The sequence below is a fragment of the Electrophorus electricus genome, chromosome 15 (assembly GCF_013358815.1).
Source record: "Electrophorus electricus isolate fEleEle1 chromosome 15, fEleEle1.pri, whole genome shotgun sequence".
In the NCBI taxonomy this organism is placed as follows: Eukaryota; Metazoa; Chordata; class Actinopteri; order Gymnotiformes; family Gymnotidae; genus Electrophorus; species Electrophorus electricus.
In genome coordinates this window covers 16,974,761-16,996,547 of record NC_049549.1, presented here as the reverse complement: position 1 = coordinate 16,996,547, position 21,787 = coordinate 16,974,761, and the positions used below count along the sequence as shown (strand labels likewise).

The following is a 21,787-nucleotide window of genomic DNA, read 5'->3' as shown; positions in this document are numbered from 1 at the left end:
GCAGAGTTTAAATGAGAGCCGAGACTGCCACATGTGGGATGTGTGTGTGCTTCCTGTCAAAAGGAGGTGAGGAGAGACTCTGATACTGATGGGCACACCTTCTGAATCTGGACACAGCAAACTTCAAGTAACAGTATTAATGTCAAGTAGAATCCCCTCACTGAGGTTCAGTAAAGAGTCAAAAAGAGTGTTTCTACCTGGCATTAAAGGCTTCTTAAACCCAAAATCTTTTTTTATAAACCAACATTTCCGTGCTGGGCGATGTGTCGCTCCGCTGCCAGCGCTTTCAACAGCGGTAGACTACAGCCAACAACGTCACACGGTTTAAGAGGCGAAGTGCCTTTTATTGTTTGTGGTTGTCAGGCAGGACCCCACAGCCCAATTAAGAGCAATTTTTTTAAAGAGCATGCTGTGGTTGAGTCGGTGTGGTTAACCTACAAAAAATGAAGGACATTTTGTGGTCTACTTTACTGTTTGTGTGGCAGACTAGGCCAGCGCTACAGGTGGCTGGGACACTATTAATAGAAAGGCACTTCAGACGCAGGTTTTGAGGGAGTGATGCACATCATTATTAGACGCACTGGTTCTGTTTCACCCTGTATAAATCTTAAATGTCATCCCTCGTTCTCTGGAGTGTCCTTGGACAAAACACGCTGCCGTGCACACCGAACGGCCGGACGTGTTGGGCGTGTGTGAGAATGTGTATCGACATAATGCCTCGAGTGATAACCAAGGGCTGTGGCTGAAGGTATGGTTGCTTCTTTAAGACATCTGGTTCTGTTGTGGCCAGCTCAGACCCGAATTTAGGTGCAAGCTTGTTAATTATTCTTTTGCTTTGTCATGCGCAGCACCTGAAATATGGCTCGAACCCTTTTAAGTATGAGACGCTGAACCTGTCAGAAGCCGGCGTGGAGCTCCATGCCACCGTGGTTTCACACCCTAGAGGACACAGAACTGTTTGTTTGTTTTCCACTAGTTTATGGTCTTTTATCAAGGCGAGGTGAGAGGAGGCTGGCAGCTGTTGTTTGATAGAAGAACATTTCTCTGGATCTGTCAAGAGACCCCTATCCCCGCTCGCGTGTGGGGAGGGGGGATTTTTCATATCAAAAACAATTCCCTCTGTGAGAAGTGAAGCTAAACCTTTAAAGGACACCACTGACATTTTGGTAAATAATCATGTTTCACTGGGTTGACATGCAGGAGGGTTTGAAGTGAGACAGATTTGTTTTGGGGGCTGAGAAATTTACAGAAGTAGATTGTCTTTGTAGCGGCAGCTCAGGGAACCAAGTGGATTGGCTTAAAAACATAAATCTTTTCTAAAAAATGTCAGGTCTCCTACATACCAACACATCTCCACCCTCTTTATACATACATTGGTGACCTCATAAATATTCCACAGAATTCAAGGTTTGTACACAGTAGCACCATATGAGGTTTTGTGGTTTCTTTTTGAATTTCAAAAATTTACAAATATCTTTCTCAGTGCTGGGATCACAACTGGTAACATTTTTCACCTTGGACCTTCAGGACAATGTATTCTAAATGTTGTGTTATTTGTTTAATAAATAAATGTTGTTTTATTTGTTTATTTTTTTATGTGGTTTTTTTTGTTGTTGTTGTTTGTTTTGTATTTCTAGTAGCTTGACAGTGAGCTAGAGCAGGTTACCTACACACACAACCACATGTGTGTGCTTGTCTTTGTTAGCACTCAAATGACTTTTGGTAATGTTAAAAACATTACCCGTGCATGAAACTGTAGCTCAGCACTGTGGTAGAACGTAATCCTGCATACAAGATTTGAGCAGCCATCATTTTGAGCAAAGATTTGAGCAGAGGTCATTTTGAGCAAAGATTTGTGGAGACATTCACCCCAGCAGGTGTACATCCTTGTCATGTGATACTTGTCTGGATGTTCTTGCATGTAAATCTTCAAGAAGGTCAAAGTTGTCCTGTATCTTTTGTGCCATAAGGCCAGCAGGCTCTGCCTGCACGGCATGTCAAATTCGCTGCACAGAAAGAGAGAGCCAGGCACACGGACAACCTGAAAAGCTTACCGAGAATGTTTGTGTGCTCTCCATTTTGCAGCTGGACCGAAAGCACTGGTGTGCGACCAGTGTGGAGCGCAGTTCTCCAAGGAGGACGCTCTGGACACCCACCGGCACACGCACACAGGTAGGCCTTACGGCGCCACGCCTCAGGGTTCCACCGAGTAACAGGTCTCACGGCCGACCTCTCGACTCCTCCCCTGAGTGGTGGTGCTTCCATCACACGTTTGCAGCCCTCTCTGAAAGGCCTGTTTCCGTGATGCTGTATAATTCAGCAGTGGAACAGAGAGGCCGTGGAGTCCTGGCAGAGATTTGGGAGCTGTGCTCATAACCCATGGAAGGCGACATTTAGAGAACAGCACAGAGCAGTAAAATGTGTGGCGATGGGAAAATTAAGATTAACCTTGAAGATTTTAAGACTTAAAGTTTAAAACGGAGCAATACGTATGTGGGATTTTTAGGGGGTTTTGTTTTTTTTTTACTGGTTGCAGAGATTCCTGATTGGTTCTGTATATCAGATTGTGGTCGATAGCTTGTGCGTGCCATCCTGTTCCTTATGTGTAAATACGTTATCAACTTTGTTCCCATGTTGGAGGAGTACATCAGAACACACGTTTACGCAAACGTACGCCGGTCAGACTTTCAAAGGGCTCACCTCGAGTTACCTTTGTGCTATATGTGTGTGCATGAGCCATCACATGTTCCCTCTCTGGCTGATGGGTTATCCCACATGAGAGATGACAGACAGTACGACTGGTGGTGGCGCAGGTATTCCAGACTGCGCTAATTAATATACTCTCTGGGTATGAAAGTGTTCAATGGGGCTAATGATCCACATGTGGAGGCTATATAAAGGTTGAGTCCTAATTAAGGGAAGCTGCCAGCCTCTTTTTTATCAGCTTGGGTCTGAGGAACTAATCATCTTTGTGGCAGACGGCTTATGAGCTTATTAGGGAGGGTTTCATTTGTTCAGGCATACTTTTATTATTAGGGAGGGTTTCATTTGTACAGGCATACTTTTCAGTTGGGCATTCATAGACTTGTTTTTTTATTTTTTTGGAATACTCCTTTTTGTGTCTGTACAGTGAGATCAGGATGCAATATCTGTCGCCTGTGCTCCATGGAGAGAAAGACGATAACCCTTTCTAGAACTTTGGCATGTAACTGTAACTCCATGTGGCACACACTACATCAATAGTTAATGCATGTGGACTTAGGGTTGGTGTTAACGAGGCCCAGAAGTTTCTGCCTCCTCTCGCGAGCTTGTAAACACCAAGATCTTCATTTCGCCCTGGCAGCACAGTCAGGGTTACAGCAGGCAATGACTTGCTGTAGCGTTTTGCTTCGTTCTGTTTTTGTTTTGTTTTTTTCTTTTTGTCCTCCAAAAGCTCCTTTATCTTCGGTTCGCAGCCACGAACACATTCTCGTGGACGAGCATAATTTTTGTTGTTGCACTCCCAGTAAGAGTCTTTTGGTTTGACAGCTTCGTAGCCCGTGACGTCCAGTAAGCGCGTCATGCTGAGGGAGGTTCCGGGTGTGTTTTCTCTGTAGGTTTTGGCTCTGCCACTTGCGTTTGGAGTCATTTAGCAGATCGTCTTGGGATATCGGCACATGGCAGAAGGGCAGAGGTGAACGTCCTGCTGCATATTCAGAGCTTGGAGACGTGTTGGCGTGGAGAAGCGTGAGGTGGGGAACCGGGCAGGGGCGGGGGGGGGGGGGGGGGGTGCTTTTGGTGCCAGGACAGACAGAGAAAACAATATCATGAGTTGATGTTTACACTCTGCCACAGCACCGCCACAGACTCGGAGCTGACCTACTTAAGGCCGTCCCAAAAATAACCATCTCCGCCGCCGTCTCTGGGAGCGCTCCACTGGCGGCACTCATGAAAACAGGCCAGCACGTCGCGGCAGCCTGCCTCCCTGTTCACCCAGCTCCATCAGAAAGTGCCATCGTGTTGCATCACCCACGATGAAGAAGAAAGATTTAGGGCATCGTTTTCCCCTCAGATCTGCATACAAATTAGCGGCCACTGTGTGATTGGAGCCTGGGGGTGAATCCTCGGTTGGGTCTCTTTTGTGTACACACTTTCAGCTTTTGACCACAGCTCCCAGGAGGTCCTCTTTGTCTCATCTCCCTGATCGCTGTGAATTAAAGGCAAATGTGTTCAGAATTCAGTGGTTGCAGGCGCAGAGGAGGGGGGGGGGGGTGGTGGGAGTTGGGGGGTTTGCCCGCTGGCAGTGTGGCTGGACTTCATTGAACTGGGCCACCGAATAAACAGTGGTTAAACACGGGCGACGTATCTGTTGCTGTGTTAATTATTAAGCAAGCTGTTCCTCACTCCGGTAGATTAGCCCAGCCGCCTCGTGCACTCTCACGGGAGAGGTGCAGGGTCATCTGAGGTGTACCGGGCTGTGTTGACGCAGCAGAGTCCTGGTGTAACCGGGCGTGTTGAGCCGGGCGTGCTGGCAGAAGTGCCACTGCATTGCCAGGACAGTTTGTTCAAGGTTTTGGGTGTTGTCCAGCTCAGTATTCCAAACATTCTCAAACTCTGGTATGTATTTATAAGAGACGGTGACCTCATTCATCAGCTGATATAGTCAGAAGTCCGGTGGATTTATTCCTTTTACATTTTTTTTCCCCCTCATTCCAGTAACGGAGAAGACCCACTTGGTTGCTCTGAAGTGGGCTTACTGTAGCTGAGCAGCATGTACCAGGCACCTGTGGCAAGAGTGGCACCCCGTGTGGTCTCAACTGCACATTACCCAGCATGCTCTCCTAACGCACAGTGACCCGCACCTATTGCAGCATTTGCTCTGAGGGACCTCGGGTCCTTGCTGTTAGCAGAAGGTCCAAAGCTGCAGTGGTTGTCAGTGGCTGTTCCCCACAAAGTAGGTCAGAGGGGAGACTTTTTCATCCGTAAAAATTTCTATAGAAAATACTCTGAATTCTCTGATATCCCCCTACGTTTCATAAGACTAAACAGCAGCACACCCACGTGCCCTCTCTTCTACTACAGTCCTATGAGAAGGCATGTAATCAGATTGCTGAGTTGTTTGAAAAGGCCTTTAAGGAGATCTTTATTGAATAAATATTGATATCCTTTGTGTATTTTGCAATGTAAATAAGGCTCCAGTTTGTAGTGTGGGAATAATTTTGTTTATATTGGGAGAAAGACAAGACTGACTTGATGGGAAATGTGAGGATTAACCAGAACACTTAAACTGCAAACAGAAACACAATTACAGCCGGCTGACTACCGGTGCGGCTTGTAACTTTTGCGGAAAAGGACGTCTTTTCAGTGCTTTCTCCCTCCCTGGCGCCAGATCCTTCCAATTTGTGAACGCTTTACCTTAATCCAGTGTAATAACCTAAAAGGAAAGAGATGGTGAGCCTCTTCTGGAGGGACAGCGGTAGCAGAGTAGTTTTAGTTTTGTCAGAGGCCCGAACAGCCTGGTACCGGCAAAGCGTTCTGGCTGCGTTACGTTCGCAGGTGGGTGGAGGTTGGCATCCAGTACGTCGTGCTTGTTTACCTAACCGTCGTGTTTGCAGAGACACAACCCTTCCAATGAACACGGCCGAGCTGAGATCTTATCTCCTCTGTCTGTCGGCAGGAAGGTGAGTTGCATCAGATTTGATTTTTTTTTTTTTTTTCCCCCTTCGCCTCAGCGAGCCGACTCCGCTACGTGGCGCTTCTGTGATCTGGCGTGTCTGATGGGATAGGCGATTCAGGTGGTGTGGTGGTTTCTACCACGCTGTGCTCTTAAACCATCCATTCAAAGGATGGTGTTTGGCGCCTTCTCTATTTCTGAGAGCAAATTTGTGCGTGCTTCAACCCCAGATGTACAATTATTGACCTACTCGTACATGGTTACAAAGTTTCAATAATTCTCAAAAGGACTTTCAGTTTCAATTGTGAAGTACAAACTGAAATATATTCTGTGCTGCTCAGGGATGTTTTTTCCAGTTTCCCAAGCCTGTGGGAACAGGACTAGGGCTGCACTTTTACACCAGCTTGCTTCCGACGAGGCCTGGTCCTCCAGAGGTTGGAGGGTCATCTGTCACGCGTGAAAAGCAAATTCCCTGGTCTTTTGTACAGTGTGTGAGAAGACTCTTCTACTCCAGCCTGGGATAAAAAAGGAAGAGGCGAAGCATGCCAGCTAGGCCTGACCTTTGACCATTGACCTTTGCTCTATGGACTTTTCCCACTTTAGAAAAAACTGGCATTAATTGGCATGAAATTTATCTGCTGTCAGAATTTGCATATATGACTAAAATTTACTTAAAAGATTGTTTATTTTGGGTAATTTAAGTGAAACACTGATCAAACCAACTGCTCTTAAAAGTCTTACACAGGCTTTGTTGTCGTCTGCATTGAGTTATTTTAAGAAACTATGAATAGGCTAATAAGAGCTTGAAATTAAATGACTGTAGTAATAAATTGAAATGTTAAGATGTCAAGAACGCTTTTTCTATGCCTGGGATACGCACATTTTTAACATTGCACAGAAACAAACATGTCACAAAGACTTTTAAATGAAAGCAGAATGACTCACAGCGTGTGTGTGTGAGATGCTTGTTACTGATGCCATGTGACGGGGTCATTTGAGGTCTGCCTGGAGAGTCTCTCGTGCGAAACTGTCACCTATCACCCCCCCCTGCTGGTTACTGCATGCAACAGTCAACAAGTGCGCTTTCGTTTTATGTAAACAGTTACAATTAATAATAATTAACAATAATAATTAGCACGAGCAAAAGGAACACATGGAGAATACATGGTGTAGGGAAATATAGTACAAGTGGAAAATGAAATGTTTACATTTAAGAAATACGTGTCATTTTTCGCGGGTTTTTTAGAGCGCTGTTGAGCGCTGTCTTCATCCACTGTTTCGATTTTAAGAATCATTAATCACACAGAACATGAGGAGTACAGACAGAGGCGGCTCTGTCTAAGGTGTGTGGCCAGCACCTGCTTCCTGAGACCTGTGGCTCATTAGGAGTGCTGAAAGACGGTCTGTTCTTCTAGAGTACTGATATCCTGCAGAGACCCCAAGCCTCCCTCTCTCTCTTTCCTGCTCTGTCTCTCTTTTCTGTCTCTCTCTTTCCTGCTCTGTCTCTTTTTCTGTCTCTCTCTCTCTCTTTCCTGCTCTGTCTCTCTCTCTCTCTCTCTCTCTTTCCTGCTCTGTCTCTTTTTTCTGTCTCTCTCTCTCTCTCTCTCTCTCTCTCTTTCCCACTCTCTCTCTCTCTCTCTCTCTTTCCCCTCCCTCGTTCTCTCACGGTTTCTCTGTTCAGGGTCTTTTTTTTCTCCCCTTTAAAATGTCTGCTAGTGTTCTATTGCTTTTTTTGAATATGTATCTACTTCCCTGTGATTATTTATTTCAAAGTATGTTAAAATGTGTGTGTGCGTGTGTGTGTGCGTGCGTGCGTGAGATTGTATTTTTGGTTTGGTTTGCTTTGCTTTGTTTTATTGAATCCCTCATTTAAATTCTCTTTTGGTAGTTTTCCGATTATCTGTAATTGTCTGCAATTGTTCACATTCCAGTGACTGACTTCAAGGAAACAAACCCCACCGTGACAGAACTCCCATTGTCCAGGTGGATGAGATGAGAGTTCTTTTGTGAGGCCCAAATGCCACCTCAGCAACTTCATGCGTTTACCTTTTTTTCCTTTAAAAAGGAAGCCTAAGGAGTAGAAAAGGAGCAGATCTGCACCTCGATGAGTAACAGAGCAGGTCATTCTGACATTCTGGCTAAGGGTCCCCCCCCACTATCCAGATGGCCTCTCGAATAAATCATAGCCGGAGGTACAATCATGTTCCAACGCTGGGGCCTTGGCCACTCCCATATGACCAGAAAGGTTCTCTTGCGCTGCCTGAATCATTAACGAGGAGAAGTGCTTAGCACCCTGCTAGCTGTGGTTGGGCTCTGAGGAAAAAGTGTGTGTGTGTGTGTGTGTGTGTGTGTGTGTGTGTGTGTGTGTGTGTGGAGCAAGAAAAGGAATAAACCCTACTGAGGCAGAGTAGTCTTGAGACCGTAAACCCTACTGAGGCAGAGCAGTCTGAGGCATAACCCCTCCAAGGCAGAGCAGTCTGAGGCCATAAACCTCACCAAGGCAGGGCAGTCTGAGGGCATAAACCTCATCGAGGCAGAGCAGTCTGATGCCAGAAACCCTACTGAGGAGAGCAGTCTGAGACCAGAAACCCTACAGAGGCAGAGCAGTCTTAGGCCATAAACCCTACTGAGGCAGAGCAGTCTTAGGCTGTAAATCCTACTGAGACAGAGCAGTCTGAGACCGTAAACCCTACCGAGGCAGGGCAGTCTGAGACCATAAACCCTACCGAGGCAGAGCAGTCTGAGACCATAAACCCTACCGAGGCAGTTGCAATCTGAGGTCTGCAGTGCCTCTGTATCATCTCAGTTCCATTTCACAGTTTCCTGACCCTCACTGTTTGGATTGTGATGTTTACTGTCTGTAAAATGTAAAATGCCAGGCTTTAAATCAGGCCCAGGGTGAGTAGCGCGGCAGGGTGGGCGGATGCTTACACAGCCAGGGGCATTTACCATCGGCATACCCTTCCCCGTTAAGATAATGGAATTCCAGACCGTCCCCGTCTGACGGCTCTCCCTCTCCATGAGAATCATCTCTATCTCATTCCCCACACTAATTCCAATTTAATTGCCTGTTGCCCACGGGCACCTCGGTGGCAGTAACAAATGGTTTGATTTTGTGGTCCTCATCAGGCAGCATTTTAAATGCACCGCGCTCACCCCCTCGAATGCCAATGAGGCAGCAGCCAGGTCCTCTTGTTTACTAATCACCCTTTGCTCATGCTCCGCCCGCCTCCTGTCTTCATATCTGATTAAAGGGGATTTGTAGATCAGGGTAGTAGCATGCAGATCCACTGCCCTGTCGCAGATGATGTCCCCCTCCACAGGACGTGGTCTATTTCCATATTACGAGCAAAATGCGTTCGTTGTCTCTTTTATAATTTAACATGGTAGTTGGACGAAGGAGGTCTGCGTATGTTAAATAGGCAGACACTTTAGTCATAACACCTAAACTGCCATTTATTAGGTAGACTTGCAATTATAACTGAATACAACTTGAGTAGTTAAGGGTCTTGCTCAGGGGTCCACCAGTGGCAGCTTGGCAATGGTGGGACTTGACCCAGCAACATTCTGATTACCCGTCAAATACCTTAACCCCTGAGCCATCAATACACTTAAGTATGAAGTGTAAAACCTTGGTATTCAAACCAACACAAAAAATGTGTTTAGACCAAACTACAGATAAAAACATCCCTTCCCACAGCCTGTATATGACCTGAGACTGCCAGTTGTGTGTCTGCTGTGCAGACAGACATAACCAGTCCAGCCACGCAGCCCAGACTAACATTACCTGCTCAATCACACGCCTCAGTTGTGTCTGCTCCTGGCTGCTCTAATGTCATTTGCTGTGTGCAGTGGTATTTGGGGAGAACTAGCAGTGGGACTCCAGCGTGGGGTCCTCCAACTTGGTCACTCTCACCTCCTTATTGTGTTTGTGCCCAGTGGGGTCACCGGGGCTACCCTCACACCCCCACACCCTACCCCCCCACATCTCTCATCTGCCTCCTACCTCCCCTGACCTCTGACCCCTCTTCAACTCTTCCCTCTCTTCCATCATTGAGGAAGGCTCTGAGAGACTCCCCTGCTTCAGAACAGCACGGTGAGCGGAGGCTCTGGAGTTTTTAAACGTGATACAAGTCCGTTCACACCCGCGTCAAGAAATACTTGCATCTTTTTTTTTCTCCCTGGCTCATAAGACGTGCGTGTTCCACCCTCTGTCCCCGGGTCTGCACCCTGTTGGCGCGTTGGTGAGTTCTGTGGGAAGAAGCAGGAGACTGTGTTCAACTTGGTTAAAGCACACGTCCGTGGAGGAACCGCAGCCCACTCGCGCCTCACACGGGGAAACCGCGCCACTAACAACCCCGGTCACCCAGCTTAAGCAACTCTGTCAGCTACATCAAACCCATTAAAGCTCTGCTGGGAGTGCAGTGAGCGGAGAGAGAGAGAGAGAAGGTGAACGAGGGAGTAAGAGACAGAGAGACAGCGTGGTCTCGGATGGGCATGAAAGATGGTATAAATAGATGGAGCAGCAGAGGTAAATTATTCCTAAAGACGTAAGTGGATAGGGAGGCGGTGTGCCCTGCGCGCTGTGCTTCACCATGTAGCCCTCACGGTCGGGAGCAGCCCACACTGCTTCCTTGTGTATCTGTTTGCTCCCTTTGTTCTTTCACAGGGAAACTTTCCAAACCTCTGCCATGAGGCTGATGTTTGCATGTTTGCATGTCAGATATGATGGCGGTCGGAACCACAGTGATGCTCCTAATAACAGGCGGATTTGTAATGAGCTGTTTCTACATCTCATTCGCTTTAATAAGAGATTTGTACAAGCACTGGTGAGATCTTTGGTCCCAGACAGATCATGTTAACCCTAACCCTGACTGGGGGGGGGGGGTCGTGTCAGGGTGCATTTGCACAAAACTAGGCTTTGGTGGTTACAGAGCAGACGCTGGGTTTCACGTTTGGCTGCTATTGTCAGCTTTCACTATCTCTCCTGATTCTCTGAGCTGTAAGGCAAATGCTAACTGACTGAGTGGGAAGTCAATCCTGACCTACTGTTCATGAGGCCACCCCTGGGGATTCCCATAGATTTTAAATTAGAGACAGCTTTACTTGAAAGATACTTTATTGACTGAAGTGAGAGATACCACACAGCACAGTTTTGAATAGGGAAATGTGTGTGTGTGTGTGTGTATGTGTGTGTGTGTGTGTATGTGTATGTGTGTGTGTGTGTGTGTGTGTGAGAGGGAGGATATGTGGAGGTGTATATAGTTTCTATTCTGACATTTCATTCTGTTTATTCATTGCCTCATTCATGGTATTCATTTCTAATTACACGGTTGCTTGGAGCACATTAGGTCATTTTGTTTAGTATTGTGCTGTATAGTGACACATAGTGATGATGATGATCTGAATGTCCCACCCTGTCCCACCCTGTCCGTCTCCCAGGCTCAGACATGGCAGTCTTCTGTCTACTGTGCGGGAAGCGCTTCCAGACCCAGAAGGCACTGCAGCAGCACATGGAGGTCCACGCGGGTGTGCGCAGCTACATCTGCAGCGAGTGCGACCGCACCTTCCCCAGTCATACGGCTCTGAAGCGCCACCTCCGCTCGCACACAGGTAAGCACTGCTCCGACAAGCTCCGCCTCCCTTCCGCACGGCCCGCCCCCGCTGACCCCGCCCTAGCGCGTGTCTGTCTGTCGCTCCGCCAAGATTTAGCATGTTCATGCCTACATGTCTGTTGCTGTGCTGTTCACATGTTGACGAGGACGTGCTTCAGACGTTCTGTGTCTCGAAATGCTAGACAGAAAAGACACAGTGAGACATATCACCTGGGTGGTCCTTCTGGAATGGCTTTCTTTGTCTTTGTGACCTGAAATAACAGTGGAATTGTCAAAGATGGGTGAAGTATACGCTACACATTTAACTTTGGATAAGAGGGAAACAAATGAAAGAACCTATGATTTGGATTTTTTTGCATGCTAGCCATCATGTGCGTGCTCCATTCTGACTTTAATGCATTTTCTCAGTGTTGTTTAATAAGTGAAAACACGTCCTGATGTTCCTGGCTGTCTGGGTAAATGTCAACTATACTCACACTCCCCTCAAAGGAATCTCTTTGTTTTTTTAAATCAGTTTATAGGGCATCGTTGACCTGAACTCTCATGTGTACCACTTATAGGCATGTCAAAAAAAGTACATTTCAAATTCGCTGCTAGAAAACAGGGAAAGGCGAAAAAGAAATCGCATGTGTAGTGTTGGCACGTAGTGTGTGCCTTTCAACGCCGGTCCGCCTGCTTTTCGGTGACTGTGGCGCATAGTGGTGTTGGTGATACAGCTGAGGATCCGCGCGCACATCTGGGCCTGCCAGCGCGCGCGGCACGCCGTGTGCCGCTCTCCTCGGGTGCCTCTCTGCATTCCGCACGTGTAACGCCCTCTCATTAATATGCCATCACTGCTTGTGCTCTGTTTCACTGGCAGGCCACTTGCAGACAGTGGCGGCTGTCTAATGTTCACAGCTGTGTTTGATAGCGCAGACAGCGAGGAGCTAGCAGGATTGTTTATGGCACAGAAAGCTCTCTGAAGCTCTGAGCTCTCCTTTCATGCCTTTTCATGCCATTTTGTCCAAGAGTACAGAGGGGTTTTTTTCCATGATGGAAGCCTTTTTTTTTTTTCAGAATAATTTTCATACTGTGACTGAATCTACAGCCCTTTCTGCGAGCTCGTGTTGCTGACCAAAATAAACGTTGCCGTGCTGAACGTTGTCGTGCTCAGTGATTCGCACCAGAGAAACCTGCAGATACCTGTTTTACAAAGAATCAGTTAGGCTAACATACAATGAAAACATGCAGCGCATAAGAAAGGAGCTCTCTGTATGTGGTGAGGTAAATGACGTGTGTGTGTGCATGAGTGTGCGTGTGTATCTCTAGGTGGGTGTGGGTGTGTATTTGTATTTGTGTCTGTGTGTGTGTGTGTGTGTGTGTAGTCTTCACAGGGCTATAAGCGCATTAGCATGCGCATGGTGGCGTGAGTCTGGCCAAGCGGCTGCTCACCTCGGCTCCATTAACTTTAATGACAGGCAGGCTAGAGGGCTCCTCACACGGTGCAGCTGATACGCTGATACAGATGCCTAAAGACGGCCACTCTATCCATCATCGCATATCCGTTCTCCCGGGATTTAATCCCGGTCTTCCTCCCCTCTCCGATAAAACCCCATTCATTTCGGGCTTGCTAGGAGCGGATTTGAATGTGAATGCTGGACTGGAAAACAGGCTCCTGGACATTCTGCACTCTCGTAAGAGGCGGGCTTAAGTCAGAGCATGACGGTACATAAGAAATGCAGTATATTCTGAGGTAAGGCTGCCCGCTGGACAGAGAGATAGTGAACATCATGGGTCACTGCTGATGACTTAAAGCACTTAGACACTGAGAACATGACACAGGAAGCTGCAGGAAAGCAATTAGCAAGCAGTCAGTCATCACATGCTGTACTACACGAGGGGAGATTATTGGTACTAGAAATACCCGAGCTCCACAGACAGACCCCTCCTAACTCGGGCTGACCCTGCTGTTAGTTCCTAGCCTTTTGACACCATGTTCCCGCCATAACCAGCCAGTCACTCCAACACTCCGTTTCTAGTCAGTAGGATTAGCACTGTTATTTCTCCAGTAGTTCCAAATGCGATGTGATGCTAATAAGCCATGCTAACAGGTACAGCAGTGTACAGAGCGCAAGATGGGATGTGCTAAATGCTGACGTGTCTACAGGCGATCACCCGTTCGAGTGCGAGTTCTGCGGGAGCTGCTTCAGGGATGAGAGCACGCTGAAGAGCCACAAACGCATTCACACGGGGGAGAAGCCATACGAGTGCAACGGCTGCGGCAAGAAGTTCAGCCTCAAGCACCAGCTGGAGACCCACTACCGTGTACACACAGGTGAGACCCACTACCGCGTACACACAGGTGAGACCCACTACCGCGTACACACAGGTGAGACCCACTACCGCGTACACACAGGTGAGACCCACTACCGCATACACACAGGTGAGAGCCCACTACCGCATACACACAGGTGAGACCCCCACTACTACGTACACACAGGTGAGGGCCCACTACCACATACACACAAGTGAGACCCTCCTACCATGTGTACACAAGTGAGACCCCCACTACCGCGTACACACAGGTCAGACCCCCACTACCGCGTACACAGAGGTGAGACCCCCAATATCGCGTACACACAGGTAAGACTCCCACTACCATGTACACTCGGGTGAGACCCCCACTACCGCGTACACACAGGTGAGACCCCCACTACTGCTTGTAAGCAGGCCCCCTTTAACACTCTGATAACACACACCAAAATCCAGAGTCATCTCATCGTCTTCTACTGTGACATTTCTATAAACTCTATGGCTATAAAAATTTCAGTTTAGCATTAACCAATCTGCAATTGAGTAAACAAATGGTTTAGTCAGTGTGGCAAAACATCTGTCATGCCTAGTGAATGCAGGCATTCCTTGAGCTGAGCCTTGTTTTAGCAAAAAAACTGTTTGATTTTTGCAATGATCGGACACAAATTTGTCTCGTGTGTCTTGTGGGGACCATTATCAGCCATGTACTCCTGACAGAAGAGATCAGGATTCCTGGCTGGCATATCGTCTGTGGTTGAGGTGGAATTACAGGCAGGTTGCTGCTCCTCTCCTCTCCTCAGTGAGGCATCTGCCACGCTATCGGGTAGCTGCCACATAATTGACTTCTTTTTGTCAAGCGGGCCTGTGGTTAGGCGTGCAGATAACGAGAGCTGAAACGAGCCGGCGGCGAAAGGCCACCGGCGCAGGAGACGGCTAGCGGCCGAACCCGTGACATTTACACCCACCGTCGGCGACGGCTCGATGGTCCGCTTGCGACGGGCTCCGGCGGGCCAGGGGACGTGACGGGCTCTGCCGGGCCCATTAGTTCTAGCGCTCTCCTACGCCGGGGCCCCTCTCTCGTGTGCGCTCGATCCGGGTGGCCGCCTTCTCTCTGTGCCGTGCCGCTAAAATGCCGCCCCTCCGCAGGTGAGAAGCCGTTCGAGTGTAAGCTGTGCCACCAGCGCTCGCGGGACTACTCGGCCATGATCAAGCACCTGCGCACGCACAACGGCGCCTCGCCCTACCAGTGCACTATTTGCCAGGAGTACTGCCCCAGCCTGTCGGCCATGCAGAAGCACATGAAAGCCCACCGGCCCGAGGACGTCCCCCCGGACTGGAGGATAGAGAAGACCTACCTGTACCTGTGCTATGTATGAGGACAGCTGAAGGCCTCTACGGGGGGACGGCCCCGCTGAGAACCTGGGCCAAAGAAAGACAGGGAATGTGGCGGAAGATGTGTTGCGTATGTGTGATTTGATATGCACATGTTAAAATTCATCTCCAGGGATGTTCCTCTCTCTTGCATTGGCAAATGGAATTGTGGGGCTTAAATTGCATTAAGTGGACTTTTATTGGAAGTACAAGATTTGGGATGATAAAGGGATGATGGTTTATAGCACATCTGCTTCCTACTAACAAGACAAAAAGACCTCAACTCTCTTCATTCCACCTGTTCTACTGAAAAACACGTCTAGTATCTTTGCACTTCATCTGGTTCTTATTAGTAATATCAAATAACTTTTCTTTTTTTAATTCGCAAGACTTGTTAGCAAACTGTTGAATAATTATACCATCCAACTACACAAGTCAGTAATAATTGTTTATTCAAGCCAAACTCGCAGTAGAAGCAGATAAACGAGTGAAAGGGCACCAAAATTAGGATGTTTTTGTTTTGTTTTTTTTAACGATTACAATTTTTATCAAATTGAAAAAAGGCAAAAGTTCAGACTTATTACAAAACTCACTTGAGTGTGGAAAGCACTTAGACGAGGTCATTTCATCCCAGGTAAACTCAGATTCTCAAATGATGCTGCATTATGCTAACAAAATGTCACGGATGTTCAGGGACGCTGAATGGAAGTATTCAAACATTAGAGGATGGACACTGTGCACTTTGGTAATTGAGCTGACGTCACAACCACGATGTACTCTAGACGAACATGCCGGGGCACGAGGGTTTGCTTCGCCATTTTCCGCCAATCGAAATGCAGCGTAACAGAACTATTCTTCAGCTGCAGTCCTTCTCAAGGTCAGATGTTGTAATATACTGACATGGTACCAGTGGATTAAGTCTCCCTTTTTGAGCTGTACTAGATCACAATTATGTTCATCGTCCTGGCAATCCTCTGCTCATGTCATACATAGATTAATTTATGAACTTGATTAACTGTATTACATGGTATGTAGATGTCATGTTCGGGTATCCTTTAATTAAATATTCAGTACACTGAGTTTTAAAGGAAAGATATAAGACATTAATTGGAGAGATTAAAGTAATATACAAAGGAAATTCAAAGAAAAAAAAGATTAAAAGGAGATTATTTTTCATAGTTTCAAAGCCTGTTACTTGAATTACCTCATTATCTCTCCTGCTTGGTTATTTCTGTGGTGTCGCTCATCCCTCTCTGTCTCTTATTCTACTGAGCTGTGTTCATAGCGGGGTTGATGCAGGGGCTGGGGGCAGGTGCTCCTTCTCCATGATCGTGGCCTCCACGTGCTCGCTGGGGCGTGCTGCCAAGTTCCGCCCTGCTCGCTGAACTTCCCTCAGGAGGAGTTTTTCTTGCCCTCTGTCTCCCTGCTGCCTCTTCACTGCTCGCACAAAAGCAAAAGCCCCTTCTGTTGCGTTTGTAATTTGCATTTTCATCCAGTCTAATCCTTCTCTTAATTCTCAGAGATCTTGATTTTTACTTGACAAGCCATCAAACTTACACTCCTCGTCTGATTGAACTGTTTTATGGCTTTGAAATAGATTGAATATCCTGATTGGCTGGTAAGAGAAAATGTAAGGTTAACGAGATAAAGAATAAACCTGAGCAAAGTGAAAAGAAGCGGCATCTTTTTATGTGAAAAAGAGAACAGTGGCATTCAGCTACATGCGTACAATGTGAGGAGAGTTACGTTTGGAGAAAAATAATACGAGACAGATGCATTTCTGTCAAGCAAAAATTCATCTTCACTTTAAGACAAGAGCCAAACGTGGCACTTTGATAAGTAAAAAAATAAATAAATTGTTGTATTTTTGTATGCTGTAATGTGCGGTCCCTGTCTGTTTCTATTCGAGTGAGTCCAGTTCTACTACGGTACCTTTGACATGGTGTTTGTTATGAACTTTGAGTAGCATTATTTTTCTTGTGCCTATTTTATGATGTTGACGATGTTTGATAGTAGGTGTTTGTAAAACTCATATTGTGGTCCCTGCTGCTGGGTGTGTGTTCTTTGTTGATGGTGATTTCACATTTATGAGTGTGAGCTGATAGGGATAAACTCATGCCAGGAACCATAGGCCTACAAAAGTCCAGCACCACAGAACCACAACATCTCACAATAGACGAGATCTTTCTGTGTCCTAGTGTTGTGTTCACCATGTTCAGACTGTGAGATCCGATTCGCCTACACAGTTGTATGCAGGTCCTTGTGTGCGTGCACTGTGAGTCAAAAGAGTTATTGTGGTAAAGTTTTTCAGTGTTTAAATGCACTACTTATGGGGGGGGGGGAACACGTCCACAGAAAGGCTTTGATGCATCTTTCACCCTCGGAGGCAAACCTATTGGTTTTGATTGACCATTAAAAGTATTACTTGTGTCTGAAGACTGCTGAGGTTGAGCAGCTAGGAACTGCAGCTGTGAGACTGACCATGCTCTGGGACAGGTAGGGACCCCCCTGCTCCCATTAGCGCACGAGCACATTGCAGATGTACGGTGACGTCTGGCAAAACCATCCACGCCATGTTTACACTGCACATTGTGAGATTATTTTTTGTGTCCTTATGCTAATTATCTCCTTCAGACCATTACTGTCAGATGACACTGTGCAAGGATGGGTCTGTCGTACCACAATCGTTGTAGCATTCTGGACAGCCAGAAGTACCTGAGGGCCTCCGTGTGTCCATGACTTTTATTTTGCTTCATCTAGGAAGTAGCCAATTCCTCAGTGCTCCTTCTGTGCCATTGTGATACAATTTAAGAACTCAAGCACTGAGCATTCACATGGGACCAAATGGGTTTCTTTTTTTTAGTCCATTTTTCAATCCATTTTCTTTTTTCCCTTTTCCCCCTTTTTGTGAAGGCACAGCATCCTCATTGGGAGCAGTTTTACACGTGTCGTCTTTTATTTTATTGTACTGTCTACCTCAGCACCAGAACTTTACGCAGACCCTGGAAGGTGCCCGATTTCAGTTGACTTTTGTTTGTTGTTTTCTCTTTTGTGCATATATGTGTTTTGTATGTTAGCATTCAGAGGTTCTTAGTTGTACATTTTTTTTTTTTAATTTTCAGCATAAATTTGATATGCTGTTCTGTTGCACTGTGTGGTGACGCTGATGCTACCAATTGAGGTTTTTTTTCCTTTCTTCTCCTCTGTGTGGGCTCAAACACGGCTGTGTGTAGCTCGTAGTGTTCTCTGTAGTGTCAAAAAAAAACCCCACAAAAAACCCAATAAAGATTTAAAAGAGAACATAAGAAGCAGGTCTTTCTTCATGATGGTTCTGTCTCTGTGAAAAGGTCAATACAGTAAAAATTATTGTATATTACACTGGACTGCCTAGGGAAGGTTGTACTCTGTTTTATGTCTATTTATTTATATATATTCATTAGGATAGATTTTTATTTATTTATTTATTTATTTTGGTCACCTCAGTAGACACCTCTGCCTACAATATTTTTGGTGATGGGGCCCTCTAGAGGCGAAAAGATTGCAGTTGCGTTGACTATAGCGCTTAAATGTATTTGCGGTAAATATATCATAGCTGGATAGAATAGTTTATATCCGTTTAATGCTACTATACTACTGTAATGTAGTACTCTTTTTAGTTTTTATTATGTGAAATACAACAACCATTTCTGTACAACCCATGAAAAATAATAGATTTACTTACAGTGCTATAGCTAATCATAGATTATTGATTGGGGAAAAAACTACTTAAGAAGTGAATTTATAAACCTGCCCAAACATTAAATGTTAACAGAAAACAACTTTTTTCCTTCCCTATAACATTCATTTTATTTTTTAGAGTTTTTTAACATTTTAATTTCCACTATTAGGCAACAAAATAATAAAAATAATAATAATAAAAAAAGGAATCAAATGGTTTTCACAAACCAAAATGAATCTCGTAACAGCATACGGTAATCGCTCTATTGCCCTGCACCAACACCATAACTACAGTACGTCTGCCTCTGGTGTCTCTCTGGGTAATGACATCCCATTATTCAGAGAGAGAGAGAGAGAGAGAGAGAGAGAGAGAGAGAGAGAGAGAGAGAGAGAGAGAGAGAGAGAGAAGGCCAGACGGAGACGGAGAGAACACGGCAGCTTCATTATCACATTACCAATCATGTACCTGAGACATGAGCAGAAATCCCAACTTGATAATATTAAAGTGGGAGAAATTATACAAAAGTAAATATTAAATATATTAAAAGGTAGTATTAGTACAAAGATGCATGTTTTATAGTCATGTTCCATCAGTAAATATCTTAATGTTCAAAATGACCTGTTCTATAAAAGACCACCAACACCAAAACACATCCTGCCAAAGATACACATCTCATGAGAACGTGACTTTGGCCCCGCGTGGCTATGTGCCGTTGTCTGCCAGAACTGCTTCAGATGTGCTTCAGATATCTGTACACATGGCCGCATGTGGTGAAGGAGGACTCTCACGACAAAGCACAGACATTCAACCAGCCAGGTTTGGTGGTCGTAGAATAACGGCTGGAGGCACAGGAAAAGAGTCTGGAAAGACGGGCTGAAACTCGTGTTGGCTGCGAGGGCGTCTTTGTTTTGTGGAAGGCAAAGCCATGAAAGCGTTCAGTGGAACCCCCGCTCCCTCTCCTGCTCCGAGTGATGAAGAGCTGTCATCACTGGGAGCCGTGCGTTTAAAACCTGCTGATGAAAGAGTGGGCAATTCCGCAGCAAATGCAACCCTGCGCGTCAACAAACGAAAGTTTGACTTTCAAGGGGTTTTTTTTAGGCTCAAGCAGGCATTACATGGGTGTGGTTTGATATTTTGATGTTTTAAACATCAAAGCTAGCAAGATAAGAACTACTGAATTTATCTGGACCAAGCCTACAAGATCATGAAAAATTTATCCCAAACTCGTGAATGTCTACATGTGTCCAAAATCTGAAATTACTCTGAAATAAAAAATAGCATATCAGGAAAGTCTATAATGAATCTATGCGCTAGCCTACATATGCATGACCTTTGGGATGCAGTGCCCTCTGGTGATAATTTAGAAAATTACATCACGTACACACATTTGTTCCATAGCAAAATGACTTCTAGCAAGCGAAATATTTTTCTTTATCTAAAAATAAAAATATTAAACTCAAATATATGTATATGTCTGGGTGTTAGAGATTATATAGATTCGTGTAGATTACTGCAACAATTTGCAGTGATGTAAAATATCACATACAAAACTCTTCCTTTGCAATTTGTCAGTTTTCAATAAATTAATTTGGTTTTGTAGCATTTTTTTTAGGTTTTTCTTTGTGCTTCAAAAAGGAAATAGAACTAATACTGTAATGCATTGTTCTGAAGTTTTGATGGTGAGTATCACATGATCACACTATCATGTTACCTTCATGTTATGTCACAAATATTGTTCTCTGGTTTGGTTTGAATGCTACACTAGTGGCTGCTCTGTTTAAAGGATTTAATGTTTTTTTTTTTTCTTTTACCTGTCTTGGGTTGAGAAGTGATCTCTCTGCACCTTACTTAACCTGGGGTAATAACTGAATTCAGTATTGTAACTGGAGACCTCATTTTTAAAGAGCTGTATTTGTAGAGTGGCAATCACAAATGAAACACATTTAAGAGTATAAAGTTTCAATGAAGTGCAGAAAACAGATTCTGTGCTGAGTCTCCTCCCAGGCAGAGTGCGCTGGGATGTACAGCACTGTGACTAAGTGAAACATAACATTCTACTGCTAAGAGGGATTTAACAGCTCTTGAATAACTATGCAGAAATTAGATGGTAATATATGGCAGTATATAATGTATCAGTAGGGGTGAGGACATGTTTCTCCCTCTGTAAGGATTTCCTGGAGCAGTAAAGGTGTGGGGTGAGGTCCCTTCATTAATTAGTGATAACCATTTCTGTTAAATAATATGTTTCTAATGTCATTTGGAATAAAGATTTACTAACCTAACCTGTTAAGGAGTACATCTGTTAGCTCAAGCTCATGTAATGTCCACGGTAACTGAAGTCAGCTTCACCCTGATGAAGTTTCCAAAATAAATCGATGGTGCCGCACAAACAAACCTGAAACCACCAGAGCTAGTTCACGCTGCAATACGTAAAGAGGAAGGACACATACAAATTAGCCACAGGCACGCATGCACACACATGAACACACATACACACACACATACGCACGCACATGCACACATACACACACGCACACACACACAATCACATACATCCACACACGCGCACACACACACGCACACCATGGGGCAGATATTTAATTTCACTGTTGGGGAGGGGTAATAAACAGAAAAGGTTTTCAAGAGCAGTTCCTGAAGGGGGCACCAAGGGTCCTGCCAAAATCACTATTGTATTAAATATATGTAAGGTAAGTTCATCTTAATTATTACGTCATAGAATATCAGATACTATCCACAAAAGATGAAGTAATTGGTACAAGAACCTAGTATCCTGTATCAGAAATACATGTCTGTTGTTGTTGTTGATGAGACAATTATTGTTATTGTTACAATTATTATTGTAACACCCGCCGCTGCTGACAAGCTAACCGCTCTGATTTGCAGGAAACGGTAACTTTACCATAAATACATTGTTTTGCACTGAAACTGTAGTAGTTGAAAGTGAATTGTTTGAAGGTGAAAATGGGCCATATGCTAAATGCTAAATCAATCAACCATCACTACTAGTATCCTGTGTAGCTTTGCTCATGATAAATGGCATTGGAGTTTGAGTAAAGTCATAACATTGTGAATAATGTGTTGACAATCAGAAATTGTTAATGGTCCATTCCTGAATAT

At 45.3% G+C, this 21,787-nt stretch overlaps 1 protein-coding gene across 3 annotated transcripts in view; it reads left to right on the top strand.

Moving 5' to 3' along the window:
- zbtb16b (zinc finger and BTB domain containing 16b) overlaps window positions 1-18,231 on the top strand; it is a 36,075-nt gene extending 17,844 nt beyond the window's left edge. For all 3 annotated transcript variants that reach the window (XM_027022412.2, XM_027022413.2, XM_027022414.2), the window contains exons 4-7: window positions 2,086-2,172; window positions 11,096-11,266; window positions 13,415-13,582; window positions 14,707-18,231. In XM_027022412.2, coding sequence (XP_026878213.2) covers window positions 2,086-2,172; window positions 11,096-11,266; window positions 13,415-13,582; window positions 14,707-14,936 — 656 coding nt within the window. In that variant the 3' untranslated portion in view covers window positions 14,937-18,231. The remainder of the gene's footprint in view (window positions 1-2,085; window positions 2,173-11,095; window positions 11,267-13,414; window positions 13,583-14,706) is intronic.
- The last annotated feature ends 3,556 nt before the right edge of the window (window positions 18,232-21,787 follow it).